Below are 24,752 nucleotides of genomic sequence, written 5' to 3' on the forward strand. Positions count from 1 at the left end.
TATTAAAAATTTTGTTTGACATATACCTAAAACACAGTAACTAAAATAAGAGGGTCATGAAATAAATGAACTCGTGAAACCAGTAATTATTTCCATTCACTGGTTTCAGTCAGACTAACTGAAAACTTTTCTTTTCCCTTTGCTTTATGTTTGCGTTGCCCTGAGCGGTTTGTTCCACTTCTCTCTTCGGTACAACCATGCGTAATGGGAGTTTTATTTTGAAAATAACCACCGGATGTTGTAGATTTTTCTCGGTCGGTCTTCACACTTTGCATGTTTTAGACGACTGTCCGTACAGGTGTGTCTGGACGTTGGTGCGTAATATGCTGGTGGCACAATTTGCGTGTTTGTCACTCGCGATGTTCGGCGTTGCGGAGAGAAACGCGCGTCTTCGCGGGGGGGACTCTGCTTTTGCGCCGCTGCCACTGGAGTCCGTGCAAGCGGGGTATGTGCACCCACTTTAACGCCGCGGACCAACAAGCTGGTGTAATCCGTAGCAGATGCATGGGAGCAAAACGACGGGCTCGTTTTCTGCACCAACGGTGGACGAGCGGAGCCGCAGGAGGTGCGTTTGAAGGAGGATTTCAGTTCTGAGGATTAGGTGACGCGCAGAAATCACGGCTGTGAAAAGGCGGCGCGCTACTTTTACCCCGGGGGCTGATTTGCTTCGGCAATTAGATTTTTTTTTTGTTGTTGGCCGGAGCCCGTGAGACGCAGCTTGTACCTGACAGATGTGTGGCATCACTACTGCAGCCTACAGGTCTGTATCGGCAGAATCCTACGTGCACGAGAGGGACAACAATGAGTAGGAGCCGCACGGTGTCATTGTAGTGATAAAGCTCAGACACCGTCTGCTGCACCTGGGAATGAAAGGATGCTGGCGGCGTTTTATGGACACCGCTCCATCGTCCATCCATAGATGTGATGTCATCCACAACAGACGAGCTTCGATATTTGCCACTGCACTTTTTAGATAATCGAAACTAGCAGCAGATCCTCGCTAATATTGCAGGGCAGTCGCGTTAGTCATCCAGGTTGTTAGAAATAACTGGCGATTAACCCGAGCGTCTGTGTGTGTGTGTCTGGACTGTTTTCTCCCTTTTTATTTAGAGCGTGTATCCTGTTGTCTCGCAGCTGATCTGCTGCGGTCCTCTGTGGAGAACTGATACTGCTGCAGCTGCAAATCTCACAATCATCATTACGGTCATCATCAACATCTGCCGCTTCACGAGGCGACGAGGTGCTTTTCTGGCCGAGCGACGCGTGGCGTGGACGACGACTCCGGCGAAGCTCGCTCTGACAGCATCATGAGATAATTAAGGACCAGCAAGCGAATTGCTGCGTTTTCAGCTTTTTTTTTTTTTTTTTTTTTTTTTAAACACTTTGGCGCTGATGCTTTTCAGTGTGTCAGTTGCCTGACATGCTCAATGTGGAGTTCTAGCCCGGGGCACAGCCAGCAGCTGACATGGCACGTCCGGGATCCGGGCTACTGGTGCCCGTCAACGGGTTGGGCTACCCCCCCCAGAACCTGGCCCGGGTGGTGGTGTGGGAATGGCTGAACGAGCACGGACGCTGGAGGCCCTACGGCGCCGCCGTCTGCCACCACATCGAGAACGTGCTGAAGGGGGACGCCCGCGGGACGGTGGTCCTGGGGCAGGTGGACGCCCAGCTGTCTCCCTACATCATCGACCTGCAGTCCATGCACCAGTTTCGACAAGACACGGGTAAGGGCGCGTTCCCGAACTGCCGGAGGCGTGAATGTCCCGCCTGCTCCGTGTCGCCGAGCCACAGGTTGGGATGAGGAAACCCAGTGTATTCGCTCCAGTGTCGTGGCGTGCGTGGCGTGACCTTGCCAGAGGTCGCCCCCCCCCCAAGCACTAATGCAACCGATGCTTCATTGAGACACGAGACCGATAGGCGCGTGAGGCCGCCGAGCCGAGGGAAAGGCCATGTTGACAGAGGCGACGCCGGTGCACCTCATTAATGCAGCAAAGCGCTCGGAGTCAATGGGGAGTCTTTTTTGGGGGCGTTGTCTGACGGCTTATTGGTGGGTTTGGGAGTTACTGGAACGCGTGTCAAAGACTTGGCTGAAGCTAAAGACCCAGTCATGGTCGACCCACGGAGCAACGTCATTGTCCTCCATTGTGCTGCTTACCAGTGTGCGATGTTTAATACAGCCTTAGTACACACACACCACAGGCGTGACGGCTACCAGAATATTCAGCAGACAAGGCCATTACTGTGGTGCCTGAAAGAATTCTAATATCTGAAGGCGTGAAAAGGTCTTGGAGCCTCGTGAACAGTGTGTTTTGTTGAAGAGGTCTTGATGGGTTGGCGCACACAGTAGCGGTTATGCTAGGTCCCGTGCTTTGCTTTTGGGCGGGTCGGTGGTTTTGTTGACCCCCCTCTCGTGTTATCACTATCACCTATCACTGCGGGGCCCGACGGCAGGACACCCGCCGTCTCCTCCCACCCCGACCTTACACACCACCCCCCCCACCCCCGCTCCCCCACAAAGGGTCCCGGTCCGCTCACTTTAACGTGGATTGCGGTGCATCTGTTTCGCATCTGACGTTTGCTATATTTGTATCTGAGCAGCCGCATGCAGCTACAGGCTCATGAAGCGTCCCTGTGGGGAAACCTCATTTTGTCACGGAGCCAGGGATTTTGTCCTTCTTGAGGCTTTTATTTTTTATTTCTTGCAAGAACTGGAAAGATAGCCGTGTGTGTGTGTGTGTGTGTGTGTGTGTGTGTGTGTGTGTGTGTGTGTGTGTGTGTGTGTGTGTGTGTGTGTGTGTGTGTGTGTGTGTGTGTGTGTGTGTGTGTGTGTGTGTGTCCAGGCTGTGTAGAGGGTGTCCTGCTCTCCTGTGGGTTTAGGAGGAGCTCCTGTGGGTGAATCGGGCACAGCTACTTCCACTAATGTCTTCACGGTGCTCTCTAATCAGAGCAGCATGCGGTCAGGCCCCGCTCAGCAGAGGGCTCCTTTAAAAATCTCCAGGCCTTTTGGTTTCTTCCTAATACAGCTGTACGTACAGAGCAGTAGGACAGGATCATCCCTGTGCTTCGCTTGCACCTCGTGAATGAAGGCGTGGGGTGTTTTTATGTATGTATATATATTTGTATGACTCTGGAGGGGCTGGCTTTCTGGAGGGCAGGGACAGGCCGGGCTCTCAGCCAAGCAGCATCGATCCAGTCTTCTCCCCAGAGGGGCGTTGGAACCACTAAACACTGCTGTGGACTGATCCCCTTTCACTACACCCACTCCCGTAGTGGGGGCTTATGTGCCTTGTCCATCTTATTCCATCACTTGTGGCCTGTCTGTTTTTTTTTGTTTTTTTTTTTTTTTTTGCTGCCTGACTTTAAAGAATTTACCACCCGCGTATTTTCTCCTCTATAGAGGGTGCGGACGAAACTGAGAGTGCCCATTCAGCGGGAGCCACTTAAGGGGGAGAACTTTTACTACCTACTTACTACTTTCCCTTCGCTTGAAGACTTGTCAGCGACTGTATATCGCAGATGTGCTGTTGCGGAGTCAAACGGTCAGTCGCCGTGTCGAAACGCCTGTGGTCTGCGTCGGTAGGATGCGGTGACATGCCCCACGCAGGCCGTGTGTTTCCTAACAGGCAGCTCACAGCGGCTCGGAGGCCGACATGGAGACGGGGTTTTAATTTGAAGGGCCAGACGTCCGCTGTTGGTGGAGCTGCGAGGGCCGGAGCAGGGGCCCGTCACATGGTGCGCGTGTGACTGCGGAGAGAACCACTATCAGCTGCTGACTGCTGCGCTCAGGCCCAACCGGGCCTTTGTTCGTTTTGGTGCCACGGGCGTGAGAATGGCGTCTCCTCCGGCCCGTTTCTCCCAGACCGCCTAATTGCAGTGAATTCTCACGGCTGGAGAGCAACACCATGTGATTTTGAGGTCTGGATATCGGCTGCGAACCTGCCGAGCGTGTGCAGCGTGTCGGCGCGCACGCATCGGGTTTCTGTTCGCTTCAACGTGGCTGAGTGTGCAGTGAACGCGTGGGAACCGCTGTGGTGGTTTGTGGGAGGAAGCTGTAAAAAGGATTCCCGCTATGTACGTGCTAAAGGTCAGGTGCCGTATGCATCAGCTCTTACTCTGAAATCCCATTGCGTCAGAAGGAAACACAAAGAAGCAGGCTCTAAACTGTATATTTAGGACAGAAACATTGAGCAGCGATGGAAGGAAGACAAGCAGCTGCTCCGGGAGTGTTTGCCTCCACGTACCAGCAGAGCACGCGAGCCACGACTCATGTGGTCTGTGCTGCGAGACACTGTACGTCTACATCTGATGTTTTGATCTTATCGAACAGGGCCGTTGCGTTTATCATCCACATCCTGCCCACGTAACAGACGCAAAGAGGGCAAAATGACCAAATTCTGCTCCGCGTCCGCCTGTGTGCAATTAACACCATCACTCTGTGGAGGTCTTTAGCAGGATCAGGTGCTAAAGGTGTCAGCACACTTGGGGGGGGGGGGGGGGGGTGTTATTGCCCCGACCAGCTGTCGAAATCTTGCACGGATGTTGGAGGGAGAGGGACGGGAGGGCGGCCGGGTGACCGAGGTGAAGACAGAAGAGGAACAGTGGGAGAGGTGGAGCATTTGGCTAATGGGAAGTGACAGTCAGGGTGGAGGGAGTGATGATAAGCCTGGAACGTTTCCCTGCTTACACACACACACACACACACACACAACCAGGGCCTCCGGCTGTGCGTCCTCCACTTCTGAATTCATGGGCCAACATCTCTGTCCGTCCTCCGACTAAATATTTCATTTTGGCCCCGTCACAAGCTGCTCCAGAGATGAGGTCATTGCATTGTTCATGGCCGGACCATCTGCTAATAGTTACTGTAATCCTTGCTATTTAGTGGCTGAAAATGAGCGAATGTGGGGTTATTTCCCTCAAATTACTGGACTGAATTATTCCTTGTTCATCATCTGATGAAATTACTTCCAAACATTCAGACAGACTGTGACCTTGACCTCAGGGTCCGCGGCCTCACTGCTCCTCTGGGCAGCGTGGTGCGTTCACTGCCCCTGGCATTTGTAGGAGTTGTGCCTTTTCTCGCCTCCTTTGTACGTCTTGTGCAGCCAGTGGCCTCTTTTTAACCTGTACGGTGGATGTCTTGCCCTCGCGTCCTCGCTCCCTGACGTTGTCATTTTGTCTCTATCGCCGTCACTCAAACCAGCACTGCTGTTTGTGCAGATGCCGCTGTTGACAGAAAGGCGGCCGTGCAGCGCGTTGACTTCACCAACCAGATGTGCTGCGAAGGGACAGAATGTTCCCGCTGCTGCGAACGCGGCGTCTTTGATCTTTGATCGCGTGGTCGAGCATTTACTGAAAACACGAGCGAGACCAGAGTTGCGCTGACGTAGTTCAGGCTGTCGCTGTATGTTGTGGGCCAGGCTCCGACTTTGTTCTCAGCATTTTTACTCATTTTGTGACCCTTTTTTTTTTACGTTATTCTGTCATCACTTTTACTGCGTGGTTATTTCACTGAAACCGTGCGGCGACTAAGAAGCGCAGTGAGTCTAATTACTGACTCTGGATCAGCAACTTGTCCCTAGCGATTCCCCCCGCTGCTTAATCCTCGAGTAGTAAAGATAATCTATGGCTGGATCTGTTACAAATAGCAGGCAGCCTCGCTGAGACGGGAGAGGTTATCTTGAAGGGATGCGAGAGCACGTCGATGTGGAGACGCAGCGGAGAGTGAAAGCGCTCCCTGGTTACAGGCCACAGAAGCTCTGTTCCATAACAAATAACCACATTAAGGGTTTTCAGATGGGGTTTGCCTGGTTTCAGGTGGCTGAGCATAGAATATATATCAGCGACGCCTCAGGGTGATTGAAACAGCGACCGCTTCTACCTTGGACGCATCCAGTAAGAAGGCGAACGCCGACCACGGTTGCACCTGTTTGCTGCAAAAGACGGTTTTAGAGGAATATCCCATTTCTCCCGGAAAGTGGATTTGTGAGGGCTTTGACCTCAGAGAAGCCAGAGTTGACACCTCCGCAGATAAAGCCCAGTGGAGCTGCGCTGAGCCTTTAAGCTCGTTATTAGCGTTGAGCGATCGCGTTGCAGCCCGGTGCTGAGGACGCGGCTCCAGCGTCTGACGTTTAGCCTCAACAAGTCCTGATAGACCTGAGGTGTGCACGTCAGACATACACGTAGACCTGCATAATGGAGGCGAGCTGGAGCCGGAGATGGAAGGTGATTCAACAACACGTCTTCTATCCCGTGACCTCTGACCTTTTTCACACCATGTCCATGTCATTGCTGACCAACGCCGGCCTCTGTAGCGCGGCACCAGTGACATTTTGCTTCAGCGCGGCGAAACGTCTCCTCCTGACCAGACCCGACTGCGTCTGACAGCCATGAAGAGCCTCATAAAAGTCTGTCTCAGCAACCTCATTTCCTGCACGCTGTTCATTCCAATGAGTCAGACTCCCTTTGTTTGTCAAATGTGATATTCCGCGCAGTCGCTTTCCCCTCGCGGTGCTTCTCGGCGGGTGCCTTGATTTCGCGATGCAATTTGCCGGATATTAATGTTGCAGCCAAACAGTGGCCCTTTCGCTGCAGCCGTGACTGCGTCTCTACTGGACGCATGGATTTGTGATGTTGAGGCCGTGTGTTCATGTCCGTGTGTTTACTGGATGCTCCTCACTCCTGCATAAGGAGGCCGGGTTCCTCCTCCTTCAGCCCAAACGCTGCTTGTGCTGCTGTAGACTAGACGGTGTTGGAGAGAGAGCGCAGGAACCTTTTGATTCACACTGTCGCCATCACATGAAGTCTGTTTCCCCCGTTTTCCTGGCAGCTCAAATTGGAGCGTTGCCAACACATCAAGAAGCCGCGTAGCACCCGAGCATGAAAAATGCTCTGAGATGGTAACTTCTCTAGTGCTCATCAGTCAAGCCGGCAGAAGTTTCAGGAAATTAGCAAATGTCCTGCCTCCAGCGTCGTTTTCTGGCTGTTTGAACCCCAGATCTGCTGCCGTAAAATAGAAAAAAAGCCGACACTGCAGAATTTTGTATGTTGTGAAAGTGACTTGTCTCCACTAACGAGAGACCTGTGTGTGCGTGTGCGCGTGACGTCGCTGGATCAGTCCAGCCTTCAAAACGCACATATGCACTCAATCGCCTCTAGACTGTGTGCAGGTGATGCACGCAGGAGGTCACACGGCGACGTCGGCTGAGGGCGGTCACGACACAGGGAGGCTTCAGGGCCTGTTACTTCGCTGCAGTAAAGGAGCTGGCAGGTGGACAGGAGCAGAACCTCATTTTCTGCGTTTTTTTGTTCTTTTTCTCCACTGTCTTTTGCGTGTGTGTGTGTGTGTGTGTGTGTAATCACACTAACTGCAAGCTCGGCACAAGTGGACAGTCTCTGGCCAGCTCCGCAGGCCGTGCTGTGTGAGAGCTGGAGGGGCCGAAGCCGAGGACAGTTGCAGTGGGCGTTAAGCCACTTTTCTTCACCACTTTGTCTCGCTGGCAACAACACAGTGATGCTGTGATGCTGGGGCTGCTCTTACTGCAGTGCTCATTTTCTAAGCTTGGCCAGAAGTGAGACATCCTCTTTTTTATGGTTTTGGCAGAAAACCTCCACTCATCATATGCCTCCTTCTATATCTGCTCCTTTCTTCAGCGTTTCCTCAGCTCTGCCCGTATGATCCTGCGTCTCCCCTCTTCCTTTCCTCTGTTTTCTCCCTCATCATTTCTTTTCTCATTCCTTTTCTCCACCTGTCTTCGCCTCCCTGCTCCCTTTTAGTCCTCGTACTTCCCTTCCTCTCGCCTTTTGTTCATCCATCACTTTTGCCAACGAAGCGATGAGAGCGCTTAAGGGAACGCACGTCACTGTTCACTGCAGCTCATTATAAAGAAGTGCATCCTGGGAGAATGAAGGTGTCATCTCAGTACAGAAAATTAGCTTTAATGTGTCATTTTGTAAAAGGAGCCACGATATTGTAACGTCTAATGCTCTAAAACCAGCTTAACGCCGGGCTGTCGTCCTCATTATTATGGTCTGTGATCTCTTGGTATTCGCTAATAAGCAGATAATGCTCTTACAGATCGCTCTAACTTTGATGTGCAGGTATGACAACGGCTTATGAGCGGGAGACGGCTTCACAGACACATGCCTTTCAGTGACGAGCTGACTTTTCATCATCTTCATAATGTGGAATGTGACGTTTTGGAGCCAGATGTTTTCTTACAGTTTGCGATGCATTGTTAACGGCTCCGCTTTTATCCTGTCTCTTCATCATCTCCAATATCCGGCTTGGCTTTGTTTGTCAGGGTTTTTTTTGGAGATCAAAGTCTTTCTTTTTTGTTTTTTTGTTTGTGTGAACACATCAAATGTGCTTCACTTGCTTTATTTCCCCCCATACAGTAGAACTTATTAGCATATTCATCATGTGTGAACTATTCCTGTGCTGGATATTCTAGGGGTTATTTACGGTCTGTGCCTGCAGTGATTCTTAATGCTGCGTGTTGCAAATAATGAAACGTTTAAACTGGAAAATGTAATATAATATTATGTAATGTACTTTAATGGATATGCAGATAATAGTTTGCAAATACATATAGGAATGGCATCGTGTAGTTATTACATGAACAACATGCGTATCTGTAGGTGGTTCTGGAATTTCTGAAGATTTGAAAACATGACTGAATTAGAAACCTTATATTTGGCAGCTGTTAAACAGTTTGTAAGTTGATGCAAAAAGTTGTTTTATTTCTCTTCGATTACCGTTTGTTCACCTACAGTATATGGAAGTTATCGAGCCTTTCTCATTTATGTAGCTTCAGAAAGATGGTGTGACGCTTCAGCAACAACTATCAAAGCTTTTGTGATCGTGTCAAAGTCAAGTGAGGACAACTCTGTGGTTCACTTCGCTTCGTTATACAAACTTCAAACTGCTTGAACTGAAATGAAGTCATTTTATCGAGGTCGTGTTGCACTGCAACAAGAAGCTGGTGGCCCTGGTGCTCTTTCACATTTACAGATGGGCTCCTTTCTTCATCACAATGCCATATTTCACCAAACTCTCCTCTCCCACTTAACGCTGTCTCCACTCCCCACGTGGAGTGCGATCTCCTCGTGGATTGTCCGTCTTTAAATACCCTCAGACAGGGTTGAGCGTATGCTGCAGGACCTGTTACTGATCTCTCTGCTTCTGTGGTTAAAAGGTAGGAGCGCTGCGCTTTAATAGGCTGCACGCAGCCCCGGGGGGAGTTGGAGAGGTTTGACAATTATCAGGACGTGTAACGGAGCTCGATCTCTCCGTCTCTGCCGCTCTTCCCACAGCAGCGATCCCTGATTCAATGGCTCCGCTCTTGGACAGAGCGGAGCGTTGCGTGCGAGCCGGACGGGGCAACGGTGAGCGACGGAAGAGCCGGCGTCAGCAACAAATGAGACGAGCAGGGAGTCGACTGCTTGGGGGAAGCACTAGTAGGATGTGCACATATGGGCATCCCTCCTCTCCCGCTCCCTCTGCTCTCAGCCCCAGAGGCAGCTTCCATGGCAACGGACGGTTGCCTAGCGTTTCTGTGACAACAAAGCACAAACCTCGCGCGTCCTGCAGCAGCTGCTCGTTTGTTACCTGTGGCTGCGCATCAGTTGTGTGTTTTCATCACACTCGCCTTGTTGAGTACAGAGGTGTTGCATGCAGCACACGCCCAGCTCATCGTTGACACGTAGCGTTACATCTATGATGCTCTTGTTTGGGCTAAAGTTGCCCAGGCAACGGTGCATTTGGTCCCTGTGATCGTTTATTCCTATTTGTTTTTATTGGTTTTGCTCTGTAGCACGGGTTTAGAAGTAGTTTTCTTGTTAAATAATTTCTCAATCCAACCTACAGTAGGAACCCAGATGTTGTTAAAAATAAATAATAATCTATGGGGAATAAAACATTATGTACAGTATTTGCACTTAATCTTTCAGAATGAATGTTTTCCAGCATTCCTTCTTTCTCTACAGCAGACTTGTTTCGGGACAACAAGTATATTGCGGCTTAATGTTGCACATCTTTCTGTTTATAAAAAAAAGTGATTTAGACAGGCCTTCCATCACTAGCAGAAGAAAACAAAGCTATTAAGGACGGAGGCCTGGCCTCATTTGGCAAAGCCCCCCCCCTCCATGCAGCTGCGATGCGGGATGGCAGCGTAGCTCGCCCTCAACCCACCTGCTCACGTCTGACAGCGAGGTCAGATGCATCACGCAGCTACAGCTCGCCCGAGGGGAGCGGCGCCGGCGTGGGGCAAGGGCAGCGAGAGGACAACGTGGGAGGGAGGACGAGCCTGACGCCTGCCAGGGCCCCGCGGGGGCCGGGAGGAAGTGGCCCCGTCTCGCGTAGCTTCCCGTTAGGAAGAGCGGACAGGGAGGACAGGGTCGGGACGGCCCAGTCCTGGCTTCCTGTCACGGGCAGGAATAAAGCTGGTTGAACACACGACAGAGAATGCAGTCGTTGTGTTACTGGACCCTCGCGGTCTGGTTCCAGTCTCCTTGGAGCATCAGCCTCTTTCCAAGTCTTTGCTTATACAAGTTGAGACATTTAAATTGATGCTCTAGCATGAATCTCCACACGTTCAAATATTAATGAAGCTTTAGTTAAGCTCACCGCCGAGAAGAAGAGTGTGTGCAGTAGCTGTGCCTCATCTGATTGTGTGTTAAACCTAGAGGGCCGACCTCCTACAGGACACTCAGAACGCGTTGTGTGTCAAAATCTATTTGAGGAAATGATGGTTATTATTAATAATCAATATTCGTTATCTTCGGGGGGGGGGATTTAAGGAGGCGAGCGAGCGGTGAGCAGGCACGGACGCAACTGGCAGAGAAAGCTGTGCATGGCTGACTGACCGAAGACGTGAGAGACACAGGCAGCTGGCTGACCGAGCAGTCATCTGTGTGTGTGTGTGTGTGCGTGTGTGTGTGCGCGTGCGTGCGTGCGTGCGTGCGTGCTCTGTTCTCGGCAGCGCCAAATGAAATTAGCCATCCAGCCAAGTCCTTTAGCAGCAGTCTGCAGAAGCGACTCAAGGTCAGGCTCGCTGATTCTGCTGACGCATATTATTCCCGGGCTGTCAGATGAGGGGTTGCCACTGCCCACCAGCCCCTCTGCTCACTCCCACACTCATTCATCCTCCTCTCCACACACTCCCGTCTCTCCGTTATTACTCCGGTCCTCCCTGGCAAGAGGAGTGTGCATTTAGCCGTTAAATTAGCTGGTGGGGGGGTGGGCGCCCGGGTCCCCTCGCCGACGCGAGGCGGGAAGATGGATCGGCTGAGGTGTCCTGATTGCCCATGTGACCGCAGTAATTGTGTTTTAACAGAGGTGGGAGCTGAGTGGCCCTTGGTGGGGGGCGCTGCGGCTAACGTGGAGTGGGCCGACGTCTGCGTGTGCCGCTCTCAACGCTCGTCTCACTTCACGGCCTAAAGTAAAACTGTAGCGATTTAAAGACCGCTGGCCTCATTCTCCGCCTTCTCTCTGCTTTGCCTCCAGGCACCATGCGGCCGGTGCAGAGGAACTTCTACGAGCCCTCATCCGCCCCCGGGAAGGGCGTGGTGTGGGAGTGGGAGAACGACGGCGGCTCGTGGACGCCGTACGACATGGAGATCTGCGTGACCATCCAGAACGCCTATGAGAAGCAGCACCCCTGGCTGGACCTCACCTCCCTGGGCTTCTGCTACCTCATCGACTTCAACGGCATGTCCCAGACCAACCGGCAGAGCCAGCGCAAGCGGCGGCTGCGGCGGCGCATGGACCTGGCCTACCCGCTCATCATGGGCTCCATCCCCAAGTCACAGTCCTGGCCCGTAGGCACCAGCTCCGGCCAGCCGTGCTCCTGCCAGCAGTGCATCCTGGTCAACAGCACCAGAGCCGCCTCCAACGCCATCCTGGCGTCGCAGCGGCGGAAGCTGTACGGCGGCGGCGCTGCCGCGGGCAACCCGGGCGCCGCGGGAACCCTGAACCCGGTGCGCCCGAGCAACACCTTCGCCGGGACCTCCCTGTGGTCGTCATCGTCGGCGACGTCCGCCTCCTCCGGCGCCAACAACAACAATATAAGCGCGGGGGGCGGGCAGGCCAAAGCCGAGCAGGTGCCGGCGCTGCTGTCCAACGCCAACTTCCCCTGCTCCCCCGTGATGCCGTCGCTCTCGTCCGCCCACGCCCACCACGCTCTCACCATCAACGGGCAGAACAACCTGAACCGGCCGGGCACCCAGCGCATCTCCATGGGCAGCGCCAGGGGGACCATTCCACCAGGGTAACGATGTTTACCTGCACTATTATGATCTCCCCTCTTGTCTCGTTAGGATTCTGCTGTGGACTGTTACCTGTTATAGCAAGGGATGCAGCTAGCCTCCAGCGTATCAGTGGGTAGTCATGGAATGCCAGGCTTTCTCTTTCTGCTTGTCTCTAAGCTTTGCCTGCGTGGCGCCGGTGCGTTGGATGCTAACGTTTCCTAACGTTTCTACATACCGTCTCCTCCTCGGTTTTTCCGAGGAAACCCCTGCATTCCGATAGATGTAGTTTCTGCTCCGTAATGAGCTTACGTACGTTCCTCGCGGCATCTCTGCTCTGAACCCACTTGTCGCTCTCGCGGCCCCCTTGACGTGGAGGAGGCCGGTTCCTCCGCGGGTCTAATGTCCCGGCGTGGGCGCGTGGGCGCTGTTGGTCGGCCATGAGAAGCGGGGTCTTGGTGGAGCGGTGGAAAGCTACTCGCCACGGAGGCAGAGCTCCACTGGGGAAGAATGAATAATGGATCAAGGAAAAATGGGAGCTTCAGCAGAGCGCTCTGACCTCAGAGCGATTCAGCGAAAGGAGCTGAGGAAAAGGAGCGCGTCGAGTGTTTTAAGTGATACTTGGTCCCGTATCCTCCTTTCTTTTACAAAAAAAAAAGCCTCTCTTGATCTAATTCAGTTCCATTTTGTTCTTGCCGCTCATGGGGAGAGACACACTTTCTGTAAGTTTAAATAATACCGTCATTCACTTTCACTTCTCCCGTGGCCTAATTGAATGTCACCAAGAGGAAGTGGATGCTCGCTGCAGCAGGCCACGACCTTAATTCACACGGCCATGCGGAGAAGAGGGGGCGCCGCGTCTCCGTTTCGACAGCGAACCAAGCGCGGGGCGACGACGCTTCCGCTGCGCGTTAGCATTCCGGTGGACGCGCGCGCAGACCGTGTGTGCGAATGGCGCCGCGGACACGCCGCGAGGTGATGGAGTCATGTGACCATTGCGCGGCGACAGACCGAGAGCGCGTGAGAGGAAGAGACGGGGCGCCGAGGCGGAGCGCGGCGGTTCCCAGGCGAGTGGCTCGACGCACAGGATGAGTGCGGTTAGAGCGCGACACGGCAGGACACGAGCGCTTTGCAAACAAAAACACACGCGAACCCCCAACTTCTCGCGCGTTCCCACAAGCGCGCTGCAGGCGCAGAACAGAGGAACCCACACAGAAAGTCAAACATCAGATCTGTTTTTTCACACGCCCACGCGCCGATGTAGCTGGTGTTGGTGTTTCACTCTTTCACACGCTCTGGCTTGTTTGCGTGAGTCGATGCTGCCGCTACACAAACTGTATACAATACTGTACCACGTTGTGCTTGTGCAGCGCTGTGCAAAAGCGTATCGGTGCACGGCTGCAGTTTAGACATTGATCCCTCTGTGCCTCAAGAAGCCACTTGTTGCTGTAGAGAAGTGCGACTCTTGAGTCAAATCTGCTTTCACCTGGATCGAATCTGTTGGATTTCACATTTTTTTTCTCAGGCCTTCGTGTCAGTCAAACCACTTCCTCCCTTTTGCGTTGCCTTGACGCGCCGTCGCTTTTGGAAGGCGCGCTGATGTGATCGGCTTTGCCCCGTGCCACGTCCGTACCTGCGGGGATGAGAGGGAGGATCCAGGATCCAGGATCCAGTCCGGGAGTGACCGGAATCTTTTGCACAAGCTGCAACACTTGCCGCTGTTGGTTGTGCTTTCAAGCTCGGTTTTGAGTGGAGGGCTGTTACTCTGGTTCCTTTTCGAGGGCATTTCAGGTGCGTTGTGCTTCGGCCTCCCGTTACCAACGTCAATATGCAATTAGGCGCTCTTCTGCCGCCATCCTCCATCTTACTGTCTTCATGGTTCATAATACACAGATGAGGCGGTATTAGTGCCCTGTCAGCACTTTTCTAACTAGGTCTAATGTGGTCTCTCTGTTTGGGGAATCCCATCACTCGCAGTCTGATTAGGCCCCCAAGGCACGCTGGAGATTCCCACAGGAAAGGAACAATGGTGTTGAGCAAGCAACGCAAGAGCGATGATGATTCTGGTGCCCTGACCTGACGGGGGCCATAATTAATGCGGTGCTATAAGGTCAGGTATGCAGGAGCAGGGTTTATGATTTGAGTGCATTGGTTATAGGTGAGAAATGACCGCATTAGCCGTGAAAAGGCAGAGTTTAGCGATGACATCTTTCTGTCCTTCACCGCGTGCTGCCGGGCTCACCGCTGTCCTCTAGAGAGGACGGACGTACTGTGAGCGAGAGTGGAAGCCATCACAAGTCGAAGGAGGAGGGAAAAATTGGACTCGGCGGGGCGAAAGGAAGGCGGAGGTGCTGAGGCTCCGCGTGGTTCGCTGAATGTGCTGGAGCAGCAGTGTTGCGGCAGCGAGGAGGAAGGCCTTCGCTACGCTCCGTTCCTCGGGCGACGATGCGCAATTGCTCGCGAGAGCGGTGGAGGTCGCTGCTCCGGATGCTGGGTATTTGTTGATGCTTGAACCTGAGGGATGTTGAATGGTGGTGTCGGTAATCAGACAGTAACCACCCGGTCCACCTGAGGAAGAGTTCTGTCTGGTTTTATGTCCAGTATGCCACAACGCAGGATTCTTTCCAAGAATTTGTTCTTTCAATTTGTTACAGAGAAAGACTGTAAAGTGGAAGGAGTGAAACCCTGGAAGTCGTGGCGTGTTTGTGTGGCGTGCTGTTTGGTGTAAGACAGCACAGCCAGGGACCCCGAGGTGGAAGGAGCAGTGTGGCATCCAGATTCATAGGGGGGGCTGCGATGCAGCATAACAGGAAAATGCTCACAGGATCGCTAATAATCTATAAACACAGTGGCGATGAGTGTGTTCGGGTCTAGCGGATAATGACTATCCCTAGTTGTTGCTGCTGCTGCGGCTGGTTGCTGTTTTTCTTCCCGGTGAAGTGTGGAATCGTGCAACGTGCCGCTGCCTCATCAACATATTAATTATGCACCGCGCTCTCTGGCAGTGAGCATTCCTAATTAATGCTGTGCTGCGCATCCTTGACCCACCGGACGGACAGCGGCGTGCTCACGCAGTCGAGGTGGACGAGGATGAGCGCTCCCTCGCTTTTCTCCCAATGAGAATGACTTGTTCGGCCACAGCTCTGTTAACTACCTGAATTATACATGCGCTCGTGGAGGACGGCCTTTGTTGTGATTTAATTAAGGCCCAAGGGCATGTTGACATAAAGACAGGCTTTTTTTTCCAAATACAAACCATGTCATGGTTTCGCACCTTCTGATTCGAGTTGCTTGATTTTATTTTTTTGGTCACGTCAGTCCTGGAGAAAGACGAGAGCCAGAGCCCAGTCCCCGATGGGCCGGCGTGAGACGCGGAGGATCAGAGTTGCTGCGCGTCCGCCTCAGGCAGGCCTCGCGTCCCTTTCTGTTATTGCACTCAGCTTATTGAAGGGCTTCCCCTGGCACGGGAACAGAGGCTCTCGCTAATTTCAAAGCAGTCTCCTGATGTGGATTTGCGAAACGCCTGCAGCAACAAAGCCAAGGATTTAAGTTGCTTCATGATCAAAGAGTGAAGCAGAGATATTCAAGAATATATGTGTGTTCGACTAAAACGACTTTCTATGACATTTATCATTTTGCTTGTTACTGAGTCCAGTAACATATAGGATGAGGATCAGCCTCAGAATAAGCGACGCTGGCTATTTCTGCACAACTAGTAACTTGTGTGTCATGGTTGTTATTTCCCAAGCCTAATACCTGAAGGGCTGAGGGGAGCAAGTGCAGCAGAGCGGGGGGAAGCGCCAGGGGGGGCAGAGTGGATTCATTTCACATCTCCTGCTTTTGCTGAATTTCCTAAACGCTGGCTCTCTGGCTGCTAAGTGCTCCACCGTGGGCCCGATGCTAACGTGGCCCGTCTGCGGGTCGCGCGCTCCGCGGTGGTGCACGCAGCTTGTGGCAGCGTCTTCACTCGAACCAGACGTGCGTTTGATCAGCCCCAAAGAGTTGATCTCAATGATTCTATGACATCAGGGATGCGGCTGGGGACTTATCCCATCTTCTGGGAGGAGTTGAAGCCGATCTGATCCATGACAAAGCAGCTCCACCCCCGCATGTTAAACAACAGTCAACCACATGTGATTCCAGACTTTAGACACTTCCTTGAGCTTTCTGTCGCTCTCTTTATCTTCATTCGTTTCATTTCACGCCCTCAGTTTTGTCGTCCATGCTGCAGTGGAGCCAGTTGTCCATCATCCATGTCAAAAGGAATAATAACTATAATAATAACTGACAGTCGCATTTCTAAATATGTAGATTAGCAAAGCTTCAAGGCAAAGAATTGGTATCAAAGGTTCGTGGAAATTGAGTTATTTGAGTTCCTCCAGGAATGAGCCCTGTATAATACATGAATTTCACACACATCATGACTTTCATTTGGAAAATGTAAGATGTATAAAATGGGCTCTGTGCTGAACCTCTTTGATACAAATCACGCGCGGTGCCGTTCCTCTCTGTAATGGGCAAAAAATGTAATGAGATTTCATTAATTAAATTGATGCCATGACTTGCTGGGGCTGCTTCAGCGCCGGCCGTGCCCACTTACTTTCAACCCGAGGAGGGTGACTGCTTTTGACCTCTGCTGTTGTGTGGCACCTGCTGTGGGATGCCGGTTGAACTCGCGTGTTCCCATTTTGCCTGGAGTGCTTCTGCACGCTCTGCTCCACATCTTAAAAAGTGCACCGGTCAACTTTGTCTCCGTTGCCTGTTTTTGCTGTGAACCTCCACAGATGTCACCCCGAATCAGGCTCCGCTGCAGTGCAGTGTGCATGAGTGAAACCGTCTTCCCCATCGCCGATGTCTCTGTCTTACTTGGAGTGATATTAGGGATGAACTTAGTCATGATTGTGATCGTTATTATCAGGGTGTTGTTCAAATTTGCTGTGAAAGTCAAGGAGTACTGATACACGAACTGCATGCATGAATTTCTTCTGTTAGTAGTAGTAGTAGTAGTATGTCTTCTTCATTCCACTGCTTTTCCTTCACCTGTGCAGTGTTCCTGCCCTCCCAGTGAAGAACCTGACTGGATCCGGACCCGTGCATCCAGCGCTGGCAGGTACTGTAAGACCAGCGTCCGCAGTATTGTGCTGTAAAATCAGACTAAAAGCCTCAGTGTTGAAATGTAGAGTCTCTTCTTTATCTTTATCACAATCAACCTTTTTCACAGTTTCTTTGTGTGTGCGTGTGTGTGTCTGTGTGTGCGTGTCTGTGTGTGTACATACACGTCAGGTATGACAGGTATCCTGATGTGCGCTGCAGGTCTGCCGGTTTGCCTGACTCGAGCCCCCAAGCCCATACTGCACCCGCCACCCATCAACAAGAGTGACATGAAGCCCGTGCCAGGGATCAATGGCATGCGCCGCAAAACCAAGAAGAAGCATCTGAGGAGAGGTGAGAACCAAGGGAAGGGAATGTAAAGCCAATGGAAATGCTCCCGTGGCATTTTTTTTTGTTACAGTATGTTAGCGAATAAACAGGAAACGCACCGAGGGGAGAAATAGACCAACTGCTGTCAGGCAGCAAACTAGAGCCAAGCTTTGCAGAATGTTTCGAGTCTGCTGTTGTTTAGTGTGCAAAGAGAAGAAAAGCTGTTTTCTTCTTGTTCTATTTGTTCGTTGTTGTGCTCAGAGAGTTGTATTACATGTAAGTCAAACCAGATTCTACATATCACGTTTGCCCTCGAAGGAAAATGTAATCGTCATGTAATTATCGGGAGAATGGAGATAATCTTTATTTATAGTTCCTGTTTATTATCCGTCTACAGGGACACAGGCGTTGGGACGACACAGTCTAAATGTGTAATGAATAAATGGGTTGTTAGTAGAAATGTTCTTCCACACGAATTCCTTTAAAATCAAAGAAAACTAAAAGTGAGGCACAGCCAGATTAGATTAGACCCTGGCCTCAACTTCCCCCTTTAATCAGAACCTGCTTCTTCACGTCTCTCGTTCTCTCGGCTGACGAAGCCGCCGAGCAGCGCCGGTTGGAAGTGACTTCCCCTCCTGCTGCTTCCTGTTCGTTTGACTCCGTCTCCTGGTGCACCTCCTGTTTTTTTCGCACCGCTTACTTCCTCACATTTGCTTTGCCCTCGGTGTCGCCCCGCTGCTCTGCCTCCCTGCGTGTCACTCCAGCGAGTGAACGCGTGCTTTTGTGGGGGGGGTTGCCTGTAAGCGTATTAGGGGTGTAAGCTGGGGGTGTGCGCTGAGCCGTCCCAGCGTGGCTGCACACGGGGATTAGTGAGGGAGAGTGGGGGGGGTTGAAGGTGACCCCCTGTTCAGCATCCCAGACACAACACTTGAGCTCTTTTATTGGAAATGTGTTATCAATCAGGATCAGGCGTTCAGGTGACAACTAAATGTCATCCACCAGTTGATGATGTGCATTCGTGCGACAGATGTGAACAGGTTGTTGACAACTCTTGGTTGTTGTTTTTGTTTTTTGTTTTTTTATTCTTTTCTTTCATGACAAGGCAAAAACCCAGAGGACGTGGTGCGAAGATACACGGAGAAAATCAAAGTGGCGCCAGACGAGGTGAGGAAAAAACGCCAGGATCTGCAAAGTTTAGTTACCACTGATAGATTCGGGACGCGCCAGCGTGAGCGCACCGTCGCGTAGAATTCGGCGGCAGCTGAGGTATTTTGGTTGGCTGTTTCCAGGACTGCACCATCTGCATGGAAAGGCTGGTGATGTCATCGGGCTACGAAGGCGTCCTGCAGCACAGAGGCATCAAGCCAGAGCTGGTGGGCAAGCTTGGCAAGTGCGGCCACATGTACCATCTGCTGTGCCTGGTGGCCATGTACAACAATGGCAATAAGGTGGGTAGAAGCCTGGGAGCCAAGTGTTGCTGTGATGTCACTCCAAACCCAGATTATGAACTCGTCCTGTCTTGCAGCTTCTCGAGGCCGCGTGGCACCGGCAGATGATCGCGCCTCGCGTCTGCCGTACGCTTGAATAGCGCTGAATATCCGATCTACTGTGTATGAAGCCAGTGATGGCAGAGATGCTGTGTCGCAACCACACTTTAGCACTTGTTTCTGCACGGACAATTATCAGGTTGTCATTTCTAAAGGCTCTATTCATTGTTCAGTCTGTACAAGACTAGATTAAAATGGAATAATAGTGATTATTACAGCTCTACAACAGACCTCTGCAACAGACTGGAGGCTAGAATGAGTTGCTACAATCGGAGCCGCTGAATGCGGTGACTTTGTGGTTGGTGGACGACAAATCAATTTTTCAACTGTGCATTTGAAGCCTGACAATAAAATGAGCATTGCATGTTAAATTGGCAAAGTAGCGCAGTTCATGTGAGGTAATTGCTAGCAAACAGTTGCTGAAACATCCGGAAGACATCAAACATTAGAAGCATAAAAAGGATCCTAATGTGATTTGGGTGCGTGTTTTTGAGGGGAGAATATTGGAAAGCTGTGAGTTCAATATTCACTCTCCTTTGTCGCCACCATGTCCTGGGGGAAATATCTGGCTCTTGAAAGCAGCTCAATTCAATACTCGGCTCCGTGGCGAGCAGCTTTGTCCTCCTATTGTGTCATAAGGGCCGGGTAGCTGCAATAGGCTTATTCTGTATTAATCACAGCGCGACTGTAACGCAACACACTCAGAGACGGCGCTGAGGAGAGCGGAGCGCTTTAAGGAACGGCGTCATTGCCTTGAAATAACCATCGCTGTCTTTTCCATTGACCCGTCCTCACTTCCTGTCTGTTCTCTTGGAAGCAGGACGGCAGCCTCCAGTGCCCGACGTGCAAAACCATCTACGGGGAGAAAACGGGCACCCAGCCCCCGGGGAAGATGGAGTACCACGTGATCCCCCACTGCCTCCCCGGCTACGCAGACTGTAGGAGCATCCGCATCGTCTACGACATTCCTGCCGGGATCCAGGTCAGAACCGCCACGTCACGTCCCCCCCCCCCCCCCATCCTCTGACTCTGTAGAAAATCTGCCGATCTTTTTCACATTAAATCTGCAAAAGCAATCTTCTAATTGGATATTTACACCAGCGAGTCTCCCAAAGGTTCTGTTGTAAGCGAGGTGAACGAGAAAAGGCCGTCCCGTGGGCGCTGTTGACATTTCTCATAAAATGAAGCTGCAGTTGAGAGAAAAAGGGGCTGTAACGTTTGTCTTTTGTGGGCGGCGCTTCCACCAGACCAACGAGCACCCCAACCCCGGGAAGAAGTTCAGTGCCAGAGGGTTCCCTCGCCACTGCTACCTCCCAGACAACGACAAGGGGCGGAAGGTGAGGTCGTTCTTGGACGCTTTTCTGCCTCGACGTCCTGGTCGTGACCCTTCGTTTCCCTGCTCCCCAGGTGCTGAAGCTGCTCATCACGGCCTGGGACCGGCGCCTGATCTTCACCATCGGCACGTCCAGCACCACGGGCGAGTCGGACACGGTGGTGTGGAACGAGATCCACCACAAGACCGAATTCGGCTCCAACCTGACGGGCCACGGGTACCCCGACCCCAACTACCTGGACAACGTCCTGACGGAGCTGTCGGCCCAGGGGGTTGGCGAGGACAACCTGAAGGACTGACGGCCAGCTGAGGTGGCACGAAGGAACACAAGTCGCCTCCCCGGCCGCCGAGTCGGGCTGAAAATGCAGCCGTCGCTCTTTACTTCCCACGGACACGGATATTCCACAGAGAAGGTGGCGCAAGAGCAATAGAAGCAAAACACATGACATGGGTGTGATCAATATTTTGATTATTTTGATTTATACATGCTGACATCTCTTCTGCGCTCATCCATCCTTAGCATATTGTTTCAATGCCAGATGTTCCCAGAGGGTTGAAAAGTGCAAAGACTGCCTGGGTGTAACTAGCTGCAGGTAAATGGCCTTTGACCTCTGTTAGACTGAAGCTGTTTCTGTCCGTAACGAAGGGCCTAAACCATACAAGAGCGTATTAGTTGATGCTACACTGACGAAACCAACGCTGTATGCTGGATTGGTGGATCGGCCGTTGCTTGATATTGTCAAGCTACATTTAAGAGAAGCTCATATTTACTAAAGAACCTAGATTCGTAATTCCTCTCCCTCTTTTATTCTAATAATAATTTGTTATTGTTCCGTGAAAAGTGGTGAACCTTGGTTTTGTGATTCGAAGGCCTCTGGGCGTGTTGTTTAGGTTGCACTGGGCATTTCTGACGCTTTCCACCCCTGATACAGATCAGCGGCTCAGTAACACGGACGTGTGTTCTGTAGTGCATGAAGTAGATGCCGGAGAGCCGAAGCCTATGAATTATTAATGTGTGTATGTTGTTGGCCAACCTTGTGGGTTATGATGAAACACGCATCTCACCAGTCACTTTGATGCTCGTTCGGCGGCGTTGGGACTCGAAAGGCTGCGGTTGCGGGGCGGCGTTCGCTGCGCTCCAAGGTTAAACACATTTGTTCTGTTGACACACTGACGACGCCGGCCTCTGTGAATATAAAGGCTGCTTTTCCCCGCTCTCCTCGGTGGAGCACATGCGGGCGCGATCCATCGTGCCGACCGTGAGGGGGGAGCGTGCGCCCGTGTGCTCCGAGGCATTAACACGCGGGCTTTAGGTCCTCGGTGAGTGAATGCACTTCCCACAGATGGACGTTCCCCTTTCGGACGCCGGCAGCATCCACCTCGGGCTGTGAACCTCCTCGCCTGCAGTCTACAGGTTCTTTTAGGCGGCCGACCGGGCTCGGCGGCTTGTGAAGAGAGCGTCTTCGCAAACAGCTGATGTACGGTGCCGCCTTCCCTCCTCCTCAGCAGCACGAGATCCATGCAGATGGAAGCTCCCTGATTTGATGCGTCTTTACGAAGATGAAAGACACCCCAGCGCTGCATAATATCCACAAATGTATCTAATGAGTTTTGATGAAAGTGCAGTGTGGGCACTCAGCTGTGGGCTTCAGTTTAGAGCGAATCATAGTCTTCCATTGCACTTTGAGGCAAGCAGCTCTGTTTGATGTGTTTAATTTATGTAGAAAATCTGCAACTAAATCTTTATAAACTCTGATGCTTTGAACGCAATATATATATTAGACATTTGCAGACGTGATAAACCTTTAAATTTGAGTCAGTGGTGTAAGTTTAATTTATTTTTCTACTCTACAACTATACGGACTGGCCCATAGTTCTATACACATGCAAGCGTAAAGATGAATACATGAAAATCTGGCAGAACATGTCAGTATGTCAGGGACTGTTGAAACATGTATGACATGCTGTGGACGTCTTATATTACACATAGTCTTAGCAAACGCTGCTGTCGTTATGTTAATGTCGAATCCGGGATTTCGGTAACTACAGATGTGTGGTTGTTATTGGTGCGGGAGCCTCAGCAGCGTAGACACTGCTGCTCCCTCACGCTGATTTACTCCGTTATTGGACGTGAGGGTTTCATAAACTATTTTCTACTCTTCATTGTTGTTCAGTCCTCAGTTGAAAACACACGGGGGGTTCAAGCATCGGCTGCAGATGTTCCTAAAGTTCGTCCAAAGCAGCAGGCGACGCGCTTTAACCAAAGTGATTGTCAGATGTCTTTTCTTAAGGTGGGTTCGAGGGGGGGGGGCGCTCGCTCGGTTCCTTTTTATTAATGGCGCTGAGAGAACCGTCAGCCGGATCCGCAGCTCTACAGGGAGCGTCCGCTCACCTGTTGGCCCAACCTCTATATAAACTACATCAGAACCGCATCGCGTGTCGCTTCTACTGGTTCCGGCCGATCAGCTCAATCAGTTTTGTTGTTTTAAAGCCGCAAACGTCCAAGCTGTCGCCGACCACTAACAGTAGTTGCATGAATTGGCCCCAGGAACCGAAACGCATCGGTGTTTAGACTCTATCAGGGAATTTCTGTTGTAATAACTAGAGGAATCCAAATGTTTGCTCCTTTGACCTCTCCTTTGCGCGCGTCGGTCTCGTGGTGTGAACGATGCAGGGCCCTTTAGACTCTTCAGGTGTGTATGGACTTACGATGACTGAGTCACGCTTCGATATGTGTCTGATTAAAGAAGAGAGAGACGGTGTTTATGCAATTTACTATTTTTAAACATATAACACATCATTTATGTGTAGCAAGAAGGCGATTTCCTGTTTTGGACGATTCCTTTATGGGGTGCCTTCCTCCAGGGTTCAGAATGAATGGGCCGCCGTTTAAGGACATTCACATGCTACGTGTTAGAAAATATATATTTTTGATGTCTTTTTTGAATGATGATTGTCTCTAAAGGAAATATTGCATAACATGTATTGCTGTATTACTCTTACTAAGACGCGTTCCATGCTGTTTTTCCATTTGAGCGCGGCGGCCGTGAACCGCCCGTCTCCGCCGCCTGCGCCGGTGCGTGATCGCGTCCGCGTCCACCAGACAACGCTTAGGTCCATGTCCTTCGGAGACACGCGTTCTCCTGGAGGTGCGTGTCAGCCAGACCGTGAGCCGGCTGCAGAGCCCCGCGCATACGAACGCGTCCCAGCTTCTGCCGGAACCTCCCCGGCTCCGGCGGGCTGCTCAGCGCCGCGGCCTTCGTTACGCAGGTTCTGACGGATCTGAGGCCGGGGCAGCGTTTGGCTGCGCTCCACGTTCGCATTTTAAGCGCCCGCTTTGATTTGACTTGTCTTCAGATCACGTCTTTTGCGGTTTGATTTCTCCCAAGCGGTGTCCTTCACATTGCTATTTAAAATGGCTCATCAAGAGCAACTGAGATAAGCATAAAGCAAGATATTGAAAGACATTGATTCAACTATAAAGGGCTTCTTTATCTATCAGTCTTTATCGAATTGTGATGACCTTGTTGCATGTTTGTGTTTCTTGTGTAAAAATAAATGTACCCTCGTCGGGGGGAGTTTGTTTGACCGTGTGTCACCTTGCTCTTCCTCCCCCCCCCCCACCCGCTACACTGCTGCACGTCCTTTTACCTTCACCACGTCCTGATCCTTGCGTAGCTCTGTGGGCTGAACCTCATTATAAGGATATAAACGAGCCTCTTTGGAGCCTTTAGGCTCCTCTTCGCTGTCATCGGTTGCTTTGTGTCGGCGTTGTGATGAAGACCTGTGGGAGACTGGCTTCCCCTTCCAGCGCTGACGCGGCCGCCCAGGGGCCAGTTTGCTCCGCGTTCTGGTCCCTGACCCCGCGGCCCCGCCTCGTCTGAATGCTCACCTCTCGTGCCTAATGACGGAGCTGCAGCAGCGGGGAGACCGTGCTGCATCTCTGCGGGTGGGTCGGCTCTCATTAGCATTTAAATGGTGCCGGGAGGTGGAACAGCTGCAAACATGTTTGTGTGGGATCATTTTACATTGCATTCTGACTCCTGTTGTGTTGTAAAATCAGTGCTCAGGTAAGTTTAATTGAGATATTAGTTTAAACAAGTGCTGCGTGGTTATGATGAGACTTAATGACATTTAATGCGATACCATGAATAAAAGAATGACTGTGCTGAGATGGCTAATTAAATAATTGATATTAATGACTT

General features: G+C 51.5%; 1 protein-coding gene across 7 annotated transcripts; it reads left to right on the top strand.

The window, feature by feature from the left end:
- The first annotated feature begins 244 nt into the window (after positions 1–244).
- Positions 245–24,135, top strand: dtx1 (deltex 1, E3 ubiquitin ligase). 7 transcript variants are annotated; one of them, XM_055511285.1, is made up of 10 exons: positions 245–565; positions 1,111–1,724; positions 11,507–12,269; positions 17,295–17,356; positions 17,560–17,691; positions 18,770–18,831; positions 18,957–19,115; positions 20,032–20,196; positions 20,462–20,551; positions 20,622–24,135. In XM_055511285.1, exons 2-10 carry the CDS (start codon positions 1,466–1,468, stop codon positions 20,844–20,846), a joined length of 1,917 nt encoding a protein of 638 aa, XP_055367260.1. In that variant the 5' UTR covers positions 245–565; positions 1,111–1,465; the 3' UTR covers positions 20,847–24,135. The 7 variants fall into 7 exon arrangements, with proteins under 7 accessions (XP_055367260.1, XP_055367257.1, XP_055367258.1 ...); XM_055511282.1 differs by having other exon boundaries at positions 246–760; positions 17,530–17,691; XM_055511283.1 differs by having other exon boundaries at positions 246–760; positions 1,135–1,724; positions 17,530–17,691.
- The last annotated feature ends 617 nt before the right edge of the window (positions 24,136–24,752 follow it).

This window comes from Betta splendens, chromosome 9, assembly GCF_900634795.4.
Source record: "Betta splendens chromosome 9, fBetSpl5.4, whole genome shotgun sequence".
NCBI lineage: Eukaryota > Metazoa > Chordata > Actinopteri > Anabantiformes > Osphronemidae > Betta > Betta splendens.

Excerpts from the sequence above, each read along its gene's own strand:
- dtx1 (XM_055511282.1), top strand. The coding sequence starts at position 1,466 with ATGGCACGTCCGGGATCCGGGCTACTGGTGCCCGTCAACGGGTTGGGC. Across the intron at positions 17,357-17,529 it reads CGTGCATCCAGCGCTGGCAG|GTATGACAGGTATCCTGATG; the intron begins GTACTGTAAGAC and ends CATACACGTCAG. Across the intron at positions 20,197-20,461 it reads ACATTCCTGCCGGGATCCAG|ACCAACGAGCACCCCAACCC; the intron begins GTCAGAACCGCC and ends CGCTTCCACCAG.